Source organism: Acinonyx jubatus, chromosome A2 (genome assembly GCF_027475565.1).
Source record: "Acinonyx jubatus isolate Ajub_Pintada_27869175 chromosome A2, VMU_Ajub_asm_v1.0, whole genome shotgun sequence".
NCBI lineage: Eukaryota > Metazoa > Chordata > Mammalia > Carnivora > Felidae > Acinonyx > Acinonyx jubatus.
The window spans coordinates 85185592-85204985 of record NC_069383.1 but is presented as its reverse complement, the minus strand read 5'-3'; the positions used below and the strand labels follow the sequence as shown (position 1 = coordinate 85204985).

At 37.7% G+C, this 19394-nt stretch overlaps 1 protein-coding gene across 14 annotated transcripts in view; it reads right to left on the bottom strand.

Moving 5' to 3' along the window:
* MAGI2 (membrane associated guanylate kinase, WW and PDZ domain containing 2) overlaps nt 1-19394 on the bottom strand; it is a 1320050-nt gene that overhangs the window by 178658 nt on the left and 1121998 nt on the right. For 12 of the 14 annotated variants that reach the window (XM_053218549.1, XM_053218551.1, XM_053218553.1 and 9 more), the window contains 2 exons: nt 11453-11484; nt 4680-4869 (listed from right to left, as the gene is read on the bottom strand). In XM_053218549.1, coding sequence (XP_053074524.1) covers nt 4680-4869; nt 11453-11484 — 222 coding nt within the window. The remainder of the gene's footprint in view (nt 1-4679; nt 4870-11452; nt 11485-19394) is intronic. The other 2 variants (XM_053218550.1, XM_053218552.1) reach the window with 1 other exon arrangement.

The following is a 19394-nucleotide window of genomic DNA, read 5'->3' as shown; positions in this document are numbered from 1 at the left end:
GTTTAGATATATACTTTTCTTAGACAGTAATGATGACTATTTCTTTAATAGATTATGTAGTAAAGGAAAACCATATAATTCATCACTCAAAGGAGGTCAAACTGGAGAGTGAAAAAGAAGCTATTAATAATTATGCCAGGATGACACAGGGCAGGACTGTCTCAAACAAACAGGTATGTGCAGTCACCCTACGTAGTCTCATGGGGATGTAGGCTGTTAAAAAATTGTTTCTTACCATGTCGGAAATACGTGACACCATCACATATCAAGAAAGAATGGCAGAAGATGGGAGGAGGGAAAAGCAGTGAGCGCCTTTAGAAGTAGTTGCTTTTCAAGGTTAGAAATGGTAAACAATAGTTTTTTTTTTAAGATTAGCAGACAAAATGAGAAAATGTAAGCCCTTCCTCTTGATTGCAAAGAATCCCTTCTTTCATGAGTGTCATGAGAAAAAGGACAGAGAAGGAAAAAGTAAGAGATAGCCTGGTTTATCCCACTATGAAATGGTGCTTTCAATAAAAAAAAAATGCAAGTAGGGGCACCTGGGTGGCTCAGGCTGTTAAGTGTCTGACTTCGGCTCAGGTCATAATCTTGTGGTAACTGGTCGGTTTGAGCCCTGAATGTGGCTCTGTGCTGACAGTGTGGAGCCTGCTTGGGATTCTCTCTTTCTCTCTCTCTCTCCCCCTCCCCCCAAAATAAATAAATAAACCTAAAAATGCAAGTAATGGGGACAGAGGCTATTGTACAATGAGAAACATGAACATTATTGAAAACTGTTGAGTAGAGTTGGGGATGGGGAGACTTTTGGTTTTTTTCTGGCAGTTGCTGGTAATGACAGAGGGTCAATGCTTAAATACTTAATATGAAAACCCCAAAAAGCCCATTGGTCAAAACCTCTTTTGGGATTTTTGGGCGGCATGTTTCATATATATATATATGAAAGCTTGCATGGAATTAAGTTAGAAAAAAAATTTCTTTCTGCACAGAATTTTCCAATAAGGGTGAATGGGATTTTTGGTAATTAGAAGATATTTAACACATGACATTCTCCTGATTAAGCATCAATTTTGCCCATGGAGTGAGAAACTGTAGGTCTAATTGTCTAATTACACTTAAACTGTTGTCTATATGTACTGCACAATTTCCCATGATAAAATGCTGATATTATTTGCTGGGCTGTGCCATGCGGTCTCATTGAGGAACTGTTTTTCCTACGTTTTTGTGTCCTCAATTTCAGTGTAAGTTTTGTACAATTGGAATTTGTTTCTCACGATCTTTCTCTCATGGGGTCCCCAGCAGAGTTCTAGACACGTGTGGAGTGTTCCATACACCCTTTTTGGCTGCTGTTGATTGATGTTGTTGACGATGAACCTGGAGGTGCCACCTGTGGGCACTCTGCCTGTTGCTCTGAAATTGGAAGCCTTGCCTGGCCTGCTGGAAGAATCTTCCTTCTCTCTTTCTTCGGTTCCATGGCCTCATAAGAAGATCTCATGAAGACGGGAGGCATTTCCAGCTCTCCCCTCATAAGCATGTACCTGTCATGTTCAGTTTCATTTGGCTCTAGTACCCAACGGTTGTCTTTGTTTGTTTAAAATCATTACATTTTTTTTTCAGGGATACATCTTTATTAAGATGTCCTGTGTGTGCACATTAAAATGTCAGCATAATCTAATTATGAGCCAAATGAGGCACAGCAGCATTTACATCATTTGATAAATTTCCATCATTTGCAGGGGACTGGTGACTTGAATCCAAATACTTCTTGACAGCCGTGATATAACAAACATTCTGTAGCTCCGGACAGCAGAGGCTTGTGGGCGGAGGTACATCCTTTCTTCTTCGGCTACTGCAACCCAGTTTTGAATGTGAATGCAAAACATCTCTTTACTTTCATACCTGGTTGTAAGGGAAGATACCATGAAATTGCTACAGGCCAGGGAAAATGTCAAAGGGTTTGGTTTAGACAGATCTGGTTGGGATTCCCTTACATACTTTCGCTGATCCCCATGGAATTTTCTCCCAGGAAAAAGTTCAGGGAACACAAGGATAAACAGAGTCAAACCTAAATGTAATGCATGAGATTCAAATGAATAAGGCATGGTTCACAATCAAAATCTTGAATATGGGTCTTTTGTATGGATGCACACATTTCATGATCATTAAAAAATCCTATTTCAAGATGATGGGAAATACACCGAGCTTTCCCCCAACTCATTAAAAAAGTATTTCCGGGTGTTCTAAAAACTCAAGTGACAGAATGAAACTTTTTCATAATTGGAAACAGGGAACATGTAGAGGGCCAAGGGCAGCTTTGTTCTTTCTAGATACTTGCGTGTCCAGGAGCAGAGTGAACCGATCAGTTATCCAGAGACCTGAGGAAGTAATGCTGTGATTTTTTTGGTTTCCCAAATCTTCAGGGTAGAGCTTTGCTTACCCTGATGTGATTTCCCTGCTTCTTTCACACTCCATTTAGTGTTATGAAATAACATGACAGAAACGCAAAGGATGGGAAAGAAAATGAGCTTGCCTTCTTTTGGTTTCCTAAGACTTGTGACCCTGAAAACATTGCTGTGACCTCAGAAACATTAGAGAGCTGACAAAAACATGAAGGGTGGGGGGGACACCATTAGGGAAGAGGCAGCAGTGGCATCCGCAGGGCACTGACGGGGCAGAGGGGGATGGGGCGAGAGTCAGACTGTTGGTTATTGGTGTGGCTGCCAGAAGCAAAGGGAGAAAGAGCTCCCAGGGGAGGTTAAGGTGGACTGGTTTGCTGGGATTGTTACAGGTGAGAGGCGGAAAGGCAATGAATGGAAACAGCATTGCAAGGGCTGGATAAAGAAATCAAAATTCTTTTAGGGTTGAAAAGAAGGTCACACACAATTCCTGCTCAGAAACTGAGGGCACCACAGTGTCAGACACCATGAAGGAAGACAGAATAAATGGCAACACTACCTTTGTCCTGAATAATAAGGCTTGCATTGGGTCAGGAAACTTAGAAGAATGAGAGCAAATAATTAATGAAGGGACAGAAACAGAAGGAAGCATCTCCTGAAGCTCCCTAAAAATACCAAAAATTTAAACAAGCCAAGAATGTGAGGATGATATTTTAATCCTGCATTGCATTTCCATTTCCATCCTCCAAGTTAGAACTTCTACTGTATCTTGATCTCCACCCGTTTGTACATTCTTACTTCCCCAGTTAAATTTGTGGGAACAACACATAATACTTGTCTTGGGTATCTCTCCATGGTACTGAGAGTAAAGTGGGTATTCAACAAATACTTGGATAGTGAAGCAGAAAAGGTACAAACTGTGTTGTATTTCAACTGTGTTGAAATCTTTTCAATTTTTTTTTATTTTAATGAGCATTAATACCTTGATTTCATACTCTGTATTATACAGCTAAACATACTACTTTGTTCTTATTCTATCACAGCAAAAACATTCTAACTACACAATCCTTTAAAGACTTTCAGTTGTTCATCCAGAAGGGGAACAATGAAATATGGGAACCCTGTCATAGCTGATTATTTAAAATAAAGATACGTGTGTGTGTGTGTGGGGGGGGTTCATTTCTCGATGCATGCCCTGCTGTCCCAACTATTTTATCAATGAAAATTGCTTTTAACTGAGAGTTGTAGAGGATGAGGAAAAGGTATTATGTCAACTCTTCCCCTTACCAGTTGGGTGCATAATTCTCAGCCCCTGAGCTTGTAAAGAATAAACAGATTTCAGATTCTCTAAGGTCATACACCATCTAAAACTTGTGATTCATGTTTCAGGTGATAAAGTTGGGGAGAAGACATTGGCGGAACACAGAGACAAAGGAAATCAATTTATGGTAGACTGTGAAAGGAAGTGCCTGGGACCATAACCTTCTCACTAGGCTAGGTTTCTTGATCCATTCATATGGATCATATTATACTGTGTATTTCTCTCATAGATTATACATTCATGACATTCATATCCCTGTCCTCTAACATTTGGAAGAGAAGACCTGTCAGATGGTGGAAAGAGGCACAATGAATGCATATGCAATATTAAAAACCTTTGTTTTCTAATATTTATAAAGTACAATGAAATAATTTTAGAGGACCTTCAAATAGGATGACAAGCACATACACGATATTTTATGACTACATGGGCCCCACTGCAGTAAAGAGGCCCCACTGTGTTAAATGAGAAGAAGTTTTGGAGGTAGAAATGATTGGCATACAGATCTGTGCTATTTACAGAACCATTACTTTCATGACTGTGAACTGGAAGACTTGGCTAACATGTACTCATGGCCCTAAATTCTTTGGTGATTGCATTCAAGGCTCTGAGAAAAAAAATCTAACCTTCAGACTCAAGACCAGATTACACATAAAAATCCCAAACATTTATCTTACTATTTGGTGACTTAAACAAAATTGTCCACATCCTCTGACTCCCATCCTTCCCACCAAATACATTCCTCATTTTCCTCAGGGGCTTAGAGGTAAAACAGTAGAAAATAAACTATAAACCCAAAAGATATAAGCTATTTTTAAAGACAAGTTTAGATCAGCTGACTCTACTTTTGAGATACTTTTTGAACCACAGAATATAAAGTTATGCCAGATCATCTCAGCTTCAATATATCTCCTGGCAAGGCTTCAGCTATTATTAATGTACCCTTGTTTTACGTGGCTTTCACTTACGCCTACTTTCATAAATCGCTCTAGATTTCTCGTAGAGCTCGTATGGGTCAGGCTTCCTTGGGTCAAAGGCCTCTGTTGAGTCAGGAAAGGAAGTCCTGTGAAGGGCGGGTGGGAAGGGCAGGTTCTGCGGTATGGCCGGAGCAGATAAACTCGTTTGAGGACTGCCTTGATTTTCCCATCGGTCCATTATCTGGAAAGTGAAAGAGAACAGAAAATAGCTAAGAATGAATTTTTTCTTGCTATTTCCCTTGTCACATACTGCAATCCTCACCTTTACGTTAGACTTCCTTGCCCTGTGGACTTTTCTTCCATGAAACATTTCAAACTCTGGAATAAGTGTGAGAAAAGATTCTATTTCTCTATATTAAAGTACCATAGACTGTACCAAATACAAGTGGTATCTGATTTTTGAATGCAAGCTTATATAACCTTGTTACCTACTAGCTGGTAATCTTCAGCCAATCACTTAATCTCTGAGTCTGTTTTTTTTCCCCCTCTTATACAATAAAGATAACATGTATCTCAAGATAACTTTCCGTGTCTGTGTGTAGAAAATGGTATTGGCCCTGATAAATTACACCATTTTTACTGAGACAGAAGAGAATAAAGTAGTCTACATGTATTCTTTTGACACCTATGCATATTCCGATAATCTCCTATACCTGAACATTTGGTCACTTTCCTTACAACTTAAACTAATATTACAACCATCTGGGATTTATGAATTGTTCAAAGTCTTCTGTGAAGCTTCATTTACTGCTGATGTGGCAGTTTCTTCCCCCAAATGCTACTTTGATATTGCTAACACTATAATTTATTAAAGATCTAAAGGACACTTCCCAGTTTACCATGTTTTTTTCACACACGTTACCTTCTTTGGTCTGCACCATGGCCCCCTGAGGTAGGTAAGGCAGAGACCAATATCCTTTTGTTGAAGAGAAAGCCAGTTAACTGAGATCACCTGTTTGCAATGCTAACTTCACCTTCATTCAATAATCAACTGATTCAAACTCAACTTAGACTTTTTTGCTTTGAATAAACCCGCTTTGTGTAAAACTCAGATTAGATTACCCTTTGTCTAAAATTTTGCATTGGGTCAGTGTGTTCTTCAGGCTAAAGGCTAACCTCCTCCAGGGGCAGTAGTGGCTCCTCATGACCTAGTTTCTGCTCTTCGTTCTCATACTCTCTAATGGTCTCTCCTCTCATTCCGTAGGATCCATCAGATTCTCTCCTGCCTCTGAATCTTGCACACTTTCTTAATTTCTCTTTCTACCTGCAATGTTTAGTCATTTTCTACTTTTTCACCTCCCATCCTCACTTTACCTGGCTACTAGATTCAGATGAGATGTCTCTTCTAGAAAGCCTTTGCTGACCATTCCTGAACTGGTTACATGTCCCCCCTGGATGTTCCCACAGCATCTCTACCTACAAGTCACACCCAAAATTCATCATGCTCAACTATAATGGCAAGTTTACCTATGTCTCCTGAAATAGATCATGACGGGGATAGATCCTACAGGGGACATAGTCTTTCTCATTGTTGAGTGCTCAGAAAATGTTAATTTAATGAAATTAAGTGCTCAGAAATTAACAAATGTTAACAAATTAACAAATGTTAAGTGCTCAGAAAATGTTAATTTTTAAAAAATTTTTTTTTTTAACATTTATTTATTTTTGAGACAGAGAGAGACAGAGCATGAACGGGGGAGGGTCAGAGAGAGAGGGAGACACAGAATCTGAAACAGGCTCCAGGCTCTGAGCAGTCAGCACACAGCCCGACGCGGGGCTCGAACTCACATACCGCGAGATCGTGACCTGAGCTGAAGTCGGACGCTTAACCGACTGAGCCACCCAGGTGCCCCAGAAAATGTTAATTTAATGAATGAATGAAATCATCAATAAAATATAGTTAGCTATTCTTTTTATCCAAATCTGGTTGACTCATAACTGTTCTTTTTTTTTTTTTTTTTCAAAACACAAACAAACTAGTTTTGATACACACTGTTCTGAACTTGGCAGGATTAAAACTTTCTGTCCCTTACTGCACTGCCCTGCTTTTGTTTACATACTGGCTACATCTTGGTCAGGGCTCCTACATGAGCTCTGATTTATCAATTATAAATATTTAAAAGTTGGAGGGGATGTGAGGTTCCACATACTGTGCATATCACTGTGACTTGCAAAGTTCCCTGTGACTTGCTCACCTACCTGATACTATGTCAGGTGTTGAGTGAGTCATCAGGCTATGAAAGAAATGGGTCACTGACCTTCCTCTCAAAAAGATTGGTACTATGGTCTGAATGTTTGTGTTCCTTGCCCCCCAAATTTATATGTCAAAATTCTAACACCCAAGGTGGCACCTTTGAGAGGCAATTAGGTCATACAGGTGGAGCCCTTGTGAATGGGATGAATGCCTTTATAAAGGAGATTCAGAGTCTAGAAGACCCTTCTGTCAGGTGACATAACAGAGAAAAGATGGCCGCCTCAGAAGAGGCCTCTCACCAGACACTGAATATGGCAGCAGCTGGATCTTGGGCTTCCAGCCTCCAGAACTCTGGGGAATAAATTGCTATTGTTTGTAAGCTATCCAGTCTATGGCACAGCAGTCTGAAGGGACTAAAACATATGGCTTCATTTTAATTTGTTTTCTATATGGGCTACTGACCAAGATTTCATTTAAACAAAATTTCTCTACCTAACGAGGCTGGAAAACCCCTAGTTGAGTTCATTTCCCTAATATTAAACATAATCTCAAGAGCGCAAAGAAGTCCAGCTGCTGTTAGCGACAGACCCTGGGTCAAACCAATTTGTAACTATAATGGGAGTGCTGTTTACATAATAATACATTGAGGGGAATAAGTGGCAAATTTGCTTAGAATTTTGGCTAATATTCTGCTCAGCAGGTCTTTTGGTCCCACTTCATAAAAATCTTTAAATATGTATGCCATTAATTAATTTTATGGTAAAATTCATCTAGGAAGCCATCCTAGGTTTCTTTGTTCATCTATTCTCCATGTCTTTGCTATGATGGGAAGTCTCATATTTGTAGCTAAAGTCATATTTTTTTTTCCAGTTAAAATGACTGGCCATAGGTATCATGTGATGGGATTCTGGCTGTGACTTTCTCCCTTCTATTTCTGAACATAAGATACTAAATTCTAAAAAGTAAATAAATTAGATGTATGGACTGAGTAGCTGTAGAATCCCACTTGTCATCATAGGGCTTCAGCAAATGTCGATTTCTTTCTCCTGTCTTCTACTGAGGGTGAACTGATACTCACATAGGTCTTGTGGTATATGTATCACTTGTGTGAAGTCATGGGAGCAAACATGTTTCAGGTGAAATATTAGTGTTTCTAGAAAACATTTTTAAAACTACAGAACAAATAATGGTTTGGGCACTGCCGGGAAGGTTACTTGGGCAGATTGACAAATTCTACAATTTTTGTAGCACAGAAACAGGGGAATTAGTCAAGAGTCTGGTTTATGCTTAGTAAAGTGTTCACATCTTGCTGTGACATTTATCAATCCTTGAGCCACTCTGTCAGGGTTTATTAAGAGACTGTAGAGCAGAAAATTACTGTGCCCATGAAATTACTGAAGAAGCAAACTCACAGTCCTTATAGCTCCCCACCCCTGGATTGTTATTTGTTGGCTCTGACCCAAAAGACCATGGAGCAGACCACCCTCCCTGGAATTAGAGGCCACCCCCCTGCTCACTGGGGCTGATGTGCTGATCTGACAGCATCTTCTGAAGGGTGCACTCTGTTGACTTCTTTCTCAGAAAACTTAGTCTCTGGACTTCTGCTTTCTAGCTGGGATGCTCAGCTCATTTGTTCTTCTCAACCTTCTTGAACACCCTAGGTTCTGACCCTGTCCCATTGCCCAGACCCTTGGGCATCACTTGCTCTACCTAGTGTTTTCCTGACCTTGACCTTTCTAGAGTTGTGCTACCTGCCAGGCATTTACCTCTCACAGGCTTCTGGCCTTGTGTAGTCCCAGTGGTGTCCATAGCTAGGCAGATATTTATAAATATTTCACTAGAGTAAGGAAAATGGAAATGAAGTTGTTTTCAGTATCTGGGAGAAACCTTGTATCTCTGCAGGCCTTGGTAAATGAATGAATCCTCGACTGTTTGAAGGTACAGTCATTGAATTAGCAGTGGACATATAGTCCATGACAGGGCCTCAAATGGTAAAACAGGATAAACTAATCATGATGCAGTTAATATTTTGATCCCCACTTCTGATCTGGGGTGCACAGTGGAGTGTGAATAAGGCAGCCTCTCACCTCACATGAAGTAATCTATTTAGAAACTGCTTCATATAGAAGCTGGTGTAGTCTAAACACCTCCCTTCACTATTTTAGGGCAAGGATGGGATGTGAAGGCATTTGGCTTGATTCTGTCCTTGAAGAATGAACTTGGATCCCTTCCAGATGGAAAGCAGGAGAACTCACTATAATTAGTGTATTACTTGTTACAAAGGAAATGACTATCTCAATGTGGATTAGTTTACAATGTAGAGTCATAGAATAGAAGAGGGTAGGGAAGTGACACAAGACCAGAAGGAGGAGAGATCTCACTCAGAATAACATTTCCTTAATCTGAGTACAGATGGTATTAATCCTTCTCAGAGGAGAGAGTCTATAAATCCATATACTGTGGGCATATATTTATATATTTGTTTAAAGGAATACCTTAGCAAACTATGTTCATTTTATAGAGTCATTAATTTATTAAGGTTTTATGCATGGAGGGTCTGCTTCTAGGATGACAGTACTTTATATTTTCGAGCTCAATATGTAGAGGCACTGTTATAAGCACTTTACATGGATTAGCTGATAGACTCTTAACAATAACTATAGGAGTGGGTACTCTTATTGTCCCCATCTTACAGACAGAACTTGAGATACTGACGACTTAAGCAGTTAGTTGAAAGTCATACAGCTAGTAAGAAGAAGCAAGGTTTGAACCCAAGAAGTGTGCCTTCAGAGCCTGCACCCTAAAACGTATATCACACTGCCTGTCATTATAGTCCTTAGTCTAAAGAACTTCTGGCAGATACATGGAGGACATTAATTCAACAGTCTTATATCCTCACTCAGCCTTGAACCTGGAAGTCCAAGCCTTAGCTTTCGTAGGGATGTATGGACTCAAGATTAATTGTAAATTGAATTCTATAAAATGTTTTTTGGAATTATTGACTATGGATGTCATTACTGTAATGACAGCAAATGCTGTAATTATGTCAAATGGCATTATTTGTATAAACATGGTACATATAAGGAAATCATTAAATTGCATAATTGTAGCACCATGATGAAGTTTCAAGGTTCCTTGTTAAATTAGATAAAGATGTATCTAGATACAGAGCACAGATTAACTTTGGTGATGAAAGGAAATTATTTAAATTTTGGCCATGATAAAACAAATTTCATTTAAAACATTTTAAAAACATCTCTTTCCAAACCATGTGCATCATGAAATGGCTTGCTAAACCCAGATAGGTCTACTTTCCCCATCTGGTATTTTCTGTGGCCACATGAGCCCAATCCTAAATGAGGACACGTTTAGTGAGGATATTTTGCAGCCCTGACACATCAGTTCTTTGTCTCCAGCTCTTGGTTGGCCCATGTCTCTTTGAGAGAAACCTGGAGCTCAGACATATTACAGGGCTTTCCTTTCACATCTTCAAACCATTTTAAGGCATGCTATTTAATGAAACCAATTATTGTACTTGAGAAGTATGCAAAATTATATTAACCTCCATTTCTAAAATGAGAATATCAAGCAGTTAAAGATTCCCTCAATAAAAGAAATAAGAGAAGCATAAATTAATTCAAGAATTCCCTGCTCACTGGCCAGACTTGGGGCCACATTCATCTGAGCTGCTTAATTTGAGATGGAAGAAAAGAAGTAGGTGGGAGACAGGATTCCCCAAGTTTTCTTTCTGGATTTGAATCATCACTTTGTTACAGTTCTGCTCTAGTTGTGAGTTTTAGGCATTCCAGGTAGAGTACTGTATTCTAGCATACCATGAAATGGGATCCCAGAAAACCACCCCAGCTCTTGGGACTTGGGCAGTTACAAGTTCCGATATAACGGCAAATAAAAAACCCTTCTAATTGTGAAACTGACTTGGCTGACCTAGCCACGCAAAAAGATAATTTAAACTTCCTATGTTGGCATCAAATTTCAGGATGATTCATGAGGCAACTAGGCCCAGAGAGATTAGGTGATGGTGGAGATCACCAGTTTCTGAAGGAGATTCAGAAGTTGAGTGATTGCCAGGTTTGGTAGAATATATATGTCTCTGGAATATTCACACACACATATTTAGCTCTGCATACATTAAAATGTAAATATAAATATATAAATGTATAAATGTATACAGAGCTAAATTTCTTATGTACCAGATTTAATTTGTAGGTCAAGTTTGCATTGTTTCTAAAAATTTCATGTTATAAAGACTATATAGTTATTTCTGACAGGGGAAAAAACAAAAGGTTTCTGCAGTACACCATACTGAATAGTGTTAATGCTCATTTTCTAAGTATATTAAAAAACAGGCACAAGTGCCTTTACAGGAAAGTAAGACAAGTTATTTTTGTATTTGTGTGACAAGCACAAGACAAAGGGACACAAGATTTGTTCTTTTGACATCACAGAATCTCAGAGGTAAAAGATTTTGAGATCACCCAATTATATCTTATTTAATGGGATTGCATCAATAACTAGAAATAAAGAAAGAAGCATAAGAATTCCAACTTACAGGCTTTGGAGTTTTCCATGGAGAAAAGAAACCTGTAATAAAGAAAACAATATTTGAACTTTGAAAATATAACTTGCTACCACTTATGGGTGGCATGATATTCAAATGATTGCAAGTTACTTTAATTAGTTAATAGCAAACAATAACGATAAAATATGCTGCCTGGTTGTATAGTTTTCTGTAAGGAACCCAAATAATTTCATTGGAATTGTATTAATGATTCCAAGAACATTACTTTTTGGCATCTGAGGATTCTGAGGCACAGAGAAGGTAACTGTATGGGAGTCAGCTGCTTAAAGACCTAATATGGAGTCATCCTTAGGGATTTCTGTGTCCCAGCCATAGCTAGAGAATGGTAGTGGGGTGGGAGGAGGAGGAAGGGAGGAACAGAGAGAATAGAGGCAGAAATTAAAATTTTTAAAAGTAAATAACTTCTCTTAGTATAAAAAATAATTCTTCTTTGTGTACCTTCTTTAGGTGGTGAAAAGGCAATCAACAAGGTTTCATTAGTCCTAAATTTAAAAATAATGTATATACCAGGGCACCTACATGGTTCAATCAGAGCCTGGAACTTGCTTCAGATTCTGTGTCTCCTGCTCTCTGCCCCTCCCCTGCTCATGCTCTGTCTCCCTCTCTCTCTCAAAAAGTAAATGAACATTAAAAAAATTAAAAAAAATAATGTACATACCTATATTATGAATCAAATTCTAGTGTATAAAAGAATAACTCTTTGGGGACTGTTTTCCCATGGAGACCTTCTCTGAGCAGTTATCTATTTATTATGCTAGTGCCAGCCATGATGTGCATGAAAAAACAGTGCAAAATGTTTGTTAGTTGAATGACTCATGTATCAACAAAGCCATGTTTGTTTTTTTTCAATTTATTGAGCAATTTCTATTATCACAAATGGTATGTAGACTGGGCTGTTTCTGTTGTGATCCAAATGACCATTAAGATAATGAAAAGCAGAAGATAGATTACTTTTTTTCTTCTGTTATTATTTCATTATTATTTTATCATATGGTATCAGTTTTTTTTAGAAGTACTGAAAACAAACTTAAAAATAATGGTGGGAGGTAGGGGGGGCTGATGTATACTGGCCTTAGTAAGCCAAAACATAACAATTTTGCTCATGTTAATGTTAGCTGGTATCTGAAAAATGCCCAATAAAAATGAAATCTTGAAAATAAGCCACATACTGTGTATTTATCACCTTAAAAATTTTTTTAATGTTTATTCATTATTGAGAGATAGAGACTGAGCATGAGCAGGGGAGGGGCAGAGAGAGGGGGAGACACAGAATCCGAAGCAGCCTCCAGGCTCTGAGCTGTCAGCACATAGCCTGACGCGGGGCTCAAACTCATAGACTGCAAGATCATGACCTGAGCCGAAGTCTGACGCTCAACCGACTGAGCCACCCAGGCCCCTGTTTATCACCTTTAAAACTGGGACTTCATAAGAGACTCTTAAAAAACTGAGAACAAACTGAGGGTTGATGGGGGGTGGGAGGGAGGGTAGGGTGGGTGATGGGTATTGAGGAGGGCACCTTTTGGGATGAGCACTGGGTGTTGTATGGAAACCAATTTGACAATAAACTTCATATACTGAAAAAAAATAAAACAGGGACTTCTATAAAATGGTAATAGTTGAATTGTAACCCATTTATAGGAAATATCTGCAGAAATCCGGACACATAATTATGTAGATGCTTAAGCAATCCAACTCAGGCCTGGCATAAATACTAACTGCACCTCAATGCACATTGTGAAGAATTGATGTTTCATTTTATGGAAAGAGGGAATGTGTGTGATCTATCATGTTTCTCAGCTTTGCTTGGAACCCAGAGTTAAATTTAATGTTCAAGTGTAAGAACCATCCTACCTAAGGAGATTAGTAGAATTAGCTCATCTTCTTACATACCCTATAAGTTCTTATCTATCTTTCCAACTAATGAAGAAAAGTTTGACATGTGGTTTGATTATAACTTAATTATATGGGATCTAATCACATCTTTTTCTGGAAGCAGCTGAGAGTGAAAAATTACAGAGAAATACATTTATCTCCTTGACTTACTCTGTAAAATGCCAACAAAACTAAATTGACCACTAATTATACAATGAAAAAAATTGCAACCTATCGGCTCATTAACATTATTTTCAGTGAAGGGTAAAATTTATTTGTTGATTATGGAATTGCCAGCAACAGTTCTTCTGAAAAGATGTCATGTATATGTTCTCACAATGTCAAAACACTTAATTATTTCTTCTACTTTCTTTGTGTCATCACCTTCTTCCCGGAGTACTGTGACAGATTTTGAGTATTTGCTGTTTTACATTTGTTAGGTGCTGGGAGTTGCTTAGACTTTGATACGAATGTATTGAAAATGGTCCCTCTGTTATGGAGCTCTCACCTCCACTTGGGACATTATACTAAAAGATGATTATTCCTCCTAGGGAAAATGGGTAATCACCTGACCTTTCAGCAGTTATGGTGCCAGAGCTAAAATGGCATAAGAGGGACACTGGTCAAGATCAGACAAGAAGAGAAGAAGATTTAATGTGACCACCTTTCTTCAGAGGCAGTTTGGTTTCCCATTCTTTTAAGGCTATTTCATTTAGTCTGACTTCAGACCACTGGCATGATCCAAGACTTCTTTCTCCTCCTATTATGGCAGTTTCTGGAATATTTCTAATGCTGAGTGCTGCAGAACCTTCAGTCTAAAGCAATAGTTACCTTTTCTGAGACATTGTCAAAAACGAAGTTGCTCCCTATGGAGTAAGTAATTTCAGGGAGTAAGAAATAGTATCAGAAGAGATTCCCCTACATATAAATAACTTTTACAGAAATGCTATAGTTTTGTGGGACAAACTATTATGTATTATAAAGTACAATATTGTTTTGTAGGATGACCCCTCTTGGGAACCTAGTTTATTCCAATGAATATTTAAATAAAAACACCAAAAACAAAGAAAAAACTTTAATACCCTTATTTCTGCAATTTTTCTTTTTCTGGAGTCATTCTCGTTGGAGATAGATTACAGAAGGGAGATAGAATTGGTTTGCTTAGGGTATGACTTTTGCATTTTTCACCAAGCATCTCCATAGGGAAACAGAACAGGGAATCTAGATAACTTTCTTAACCATTTCAGAGCTATGAACCTAGTTCATAGAAAAAGAGCATTTCTTTAAAATAATAATAATATTAGTTTATTTCTGGCCTTTATTTCCCCTACTTTTATAGAAAGTGGCATATTATATTCCCTAGTGGGATTAAAGTTTCTTTATAATGACCCATGTTTCTGTACTGATTTATCAGTATGCGTTTGTGTGCGCACAAACGTAAACATACTTATTTAATCCTTGCTTTTAAGACAACAAAAGTGTGGGAATGCAAGCTGGTGCAGCCACTCTGGAAAACAATATGGAGGTTCCTCAAAAAACTAAAAATAGAACTACCCTACGACCCAGCAATCGCACTACTAGGCATTTATCCACGGGATACAGGTGTGCTGTTTCGAAGGGACACATGCACCCCCATGTTTATAGCAGTACTATCAACAGTAACCAAAGTATGGAAAGAGCCCAAATGTCCATCGATGGATGAATGGATAAAGATGTGGTATATATATACAATGGAGTATTACTTGGCAATCAAAAAGAGTGAAATCTTGCCATTTGCAACTACGTGGATGGAACTGGAGGGTATTATGCTAAGTGAAATTAGTCATTCAGAAAGACAAAAAACATATGACTTCACTCATATGAGGACTTTAAGAGACAAAACCGATGAACATAAGGGAAGGGAAACAAAAATAATATAAAAACAGGGAGGGTGACAAAACAGAAGAGATTCATAAATATGGAGAACAAACTGAGGGTTACTGAAGGGGTTGTGGGGGGGGTGGGCTAAATGGGTAAGGGGCACTAAGGAATCTACTCTGAAATCATTGTTGCACTATATGCTAACTAATTTGGATGTAAAATTTAAAAAATAAAAAATAAAATTAAAAAAAATAGTCAAACTAATAGAGAGTAGAATGGTACTTGACATGGTCTGGAAGTAGGGGGAAATGGAGACATTAATCAAAGTTTCAGTTATACATGATAAATAAATCTTAGAGATCTGTATAGCATAACACCGATAGTTACCAATGCTGTATTATATGCTTAAAAATTTGCTAGTAGGATAGGTCTTATGTTTAGTGTTCTTATCAACCAACCAACAAACAAATAAATAAAAGGGCAGGAAGAAACTTTTGAAAGTGATGAATATGCTTATATTCATGGACTATGGTAATGGTTTCATGGATGAACACAATGCCAAACTCATCAAGTTGTATACATTAAACATGTACAAATTTTTCTATGTCAATAATACCCCAATAAACTGGTTTTAAAAAATAAAATGAAATAAAACAAATTAAATTAAATCAAATTAAGTTAAATTTTAAAAAAAGACAACAAAAGTGAAAGAACTTACAGTGCAGTTATAAACTATCTGCAACATGAATAGGGACATAAGAGAGCAAATGGAAAAATTTAGATGCAGCTAGTAAGAAAATTTAGATGCATTTAATATGAAGCCCAAAATAGAATTATTTTTCTGAAATCTGTCTTTTTTAGAGCAGAAATAAAACTAAAATGGATTTTTAATTCTGCACCTAAAAGCACAGTGAGATGGGCAAAGAAACAGAAGCCCAGTGCAAATACCTAGAGGAGAAATTCTGGTACTTTAAAATGGAAGAGAGGACAACATTGACTTCATATTGAAATTTAAATTGGTGGCGCCTGGGTGGCTCAGTTGGTTGAGTGTCCAGCTTCGGCTCAGGTCATGATCTCATGGTTTGTGGATTCAAGCCCTGTGTCGGGCTCTGTGCTGACAGCTCAGAGCCTGGAGCCTGCTTCAGATTCTATCTTTCTCTCTCTCTCTCTGCCCCTCCCCTGTTCACGCTCTGTCTCTCAAAAATGAATAAATGTGAGAAAAAAAAGAATTATATAAAAAGAAATTTAAATTGAATTCTACATGTCAACAAATGCAACTGGAATATGTTTGCCAGATAAAATACAATAAGCCCAGTTAAATTTGAATTTCAGATAGAGAATGAATGATTTTGTTTTTAGTATAATATGTCCTATATATTGTAGGACATAGTTACAGTAAAAAAAAAATTTGTTGTGTATCTGAAATTCAATTTAAATGGGACATTTAGGGTCTGAACACCCTAAAAACGGACCATTTTATATAAGTCCATTTATAAACAAAACCACAGTAGTAACGTGTACTGAAGATAATATCTGTTCAATTAAGTAAAAAAAAGAAAAGAAAAAGAAAAGAAAGAGAGAGAAAATAGGTAAGATCTTTTCCTGCACCCGCCCCCCCCCCAATGTTTTATTGCTTGAAATCTTGCTTTAGAGGAACCTCAGAACATTCCATTAGCTGTGCAGATCATTGGCTTGTGTTGGTTGTTTGACCATCAGCAGCCTTGACGGAAGCTTCCCCTCACGTGATTCAGAACTCTGTGGCCAATGTTCGTGTCACAAAGGATCATTTTCAAATTGTTTGATGACTGGTTAGCAACACTGCCTTGTCCCAAGTGGTATGTTCCACAAAATGGCTCTTTTCAAAACCTACTTCAGACATATGATACACAGAATGAAAGCCTATCAATATATTTACAGTAGGTCTGAGGGGAGAGCCCCTTTCTTGTGTGTGTTTGTGAGTTGTTTAAGATTTTTTATTATTTATTTTCACACGGCAACAAGATGATGAACTTTTAAAAATCATCTCAATTTGAATAAGAGATCAAAATACAGTGAAGAACAACAGATCAGAGAGTCTCAGCATGATATCTTCAATTTGGAATAATGCCAAGGCAATTTTTCCAGATTCCTATAAATTTCCTGAAACAGAACTAAATCTTTCAATATATCTTTACACTCCATTTGATATACTGAACTCCCATTTGCAAAATACGAAATGGATTCTTCTTCAACTGAAGTACATATGACTCTGGTTTTGAAGATTATCATTACAATCTCATGTATTTTATAGGGGATTCTGCAGATGACAGAGATGCAGGGGGAATGTTTTATATTTCTTTTGCTTTAAGCGATAGAAAAGAAGTAGGAACCACTTTGAATTAAAAACCTGCTTCGCTGCAGATGTCCATGCCCTGGTTTATTAAAAGTTGTGTTCTGTTTTGCTTAAAAAAGAAGGAAGATACAACAATGTGAATGTCCTTGGCACTACTGAACTTGTACACTTAAATATGACTAACATGGCAAATATTATGTTATGTATATTTCATCCTAATTTTTTAAAAATGAAAAATAAGGCAATAAAAGACGAAAAAGAAGAAAGGCAGAACAAAAGTATGTGCGTATTGCATGAGTGTGAGAGAGAATGAAAGAGTAAGGAAGAGAATTTCTTTTTCAGTTTCTGTGGTGTCCTGCTGGAGTACAGGAAACTCATCTGGACACCCACACAAATCTTTCCACCTCTAAAGTTATCTTTTCTCATAAAAGATTACAGGCAATAAAGGAAGCTCATGTTCTTACTACATTGCTGAAAATATTTCAGGGACTGTTAGAAAGTCTTCCAATTGAGGAAATCATTTTTTTGAAGTTTCCCAAAGGGGGAAGAAGCCCCAGGGACTTTAGAATCTCCAGTTAGGGCTAATTTGAGGGAGAAAAATACCACTAATAAAGTTAATCTTTAATTTAAAGATCCTCCCATTATCCCACAGCCTGGCAAATTTCCCATCAAAAATTCAGCCTTTGGTAAATGTAAGCCAGCAGGGTAATGAGCTAATTTCCATTAAAACTAGTTCAATGTTAGTCACTTTTTTTCCCCTGGCTTTTGACTGATTCACGTCTGTCTTATTAAAATTCATTAAATGGGTTAAACCCTGCAGTTCCTTTAGATAATTTGTTTAAGCTATCTGAAGTCAGAAAAGGGCATTTTTTTTTAAATGAAAGTGTCCTAGGCCAAAAAACCAACCTTTCCATTACACAAACATGGAAGATACACTGCTGGTGGTGGTACCCAAACCTCATGCCACCAAGTTTCAATCAAGCACGGGATATAATTTACAAAGAAAAATTCAAGTTGGTCGCCATCTTTGGCCAGAATCTGTTTTTATGTGGTAAGCTGAAGCTTTCTCTGCAATGCTTTAAAAATGATCCTTTCTGCATCTTCTAAATAAAAGTGTTTTTCTTATAAACACTATAAAGCTGTTTTTCAAACAGCACTTTCCCCCTGGCTTTGTTCCTTGAGGAGAGTGCAGTCTGACCATTTAAAGTAATCCCAGTGAGCATCTAGAAAGGATAAGCCTGCACATGTTGTCTTCTGATAAACTCAGCTACATGAAGGATGTGTTCAAAATAAAGCAGGCCAGGTGAATAGCCTTGAACAGGAATAAAGGAATGCACAGGAAGAGGAAGAAGTGTGTCAAGGAGGCTAAAACTCAGAGCGAGGTGAAGCTTGCAGAAAATATGAACGACTACAAAGGGTTTTTTCTTTATGTTCTGAACAGGACCAAGAGCAATGAAGAGATAAAATGTTCTGTATGTTTATAGCATGCTGTAAACAACTGGCAGAGAAAATGTGGAAGGATATCAATACTTGCAATAGAGAATTTCAATTCTGAGAGTAATATTTTTTTTAAATGATGCATGAATAGCAGCCAAAATCTTTTTTTTTTTTTTTTTAGAAACCCATCTAGGAACATCTTTAAGTAATTTAAGGAAGATTAAATGTCTGTTTCACTTTATATCAACATTAAATATTTATTGAGTTGTGGGTGTCTCACAAGCACCATAAATTCAACATGGTGATCATGGAAACCTTGATCTTTTTTCCCCAAATCTTCACTTCTGTGTTCCTCATTTTGGTAAATTTCACTCACCCTTCCAAGTTTCAAAGACAGGAACCTGAAAGTCA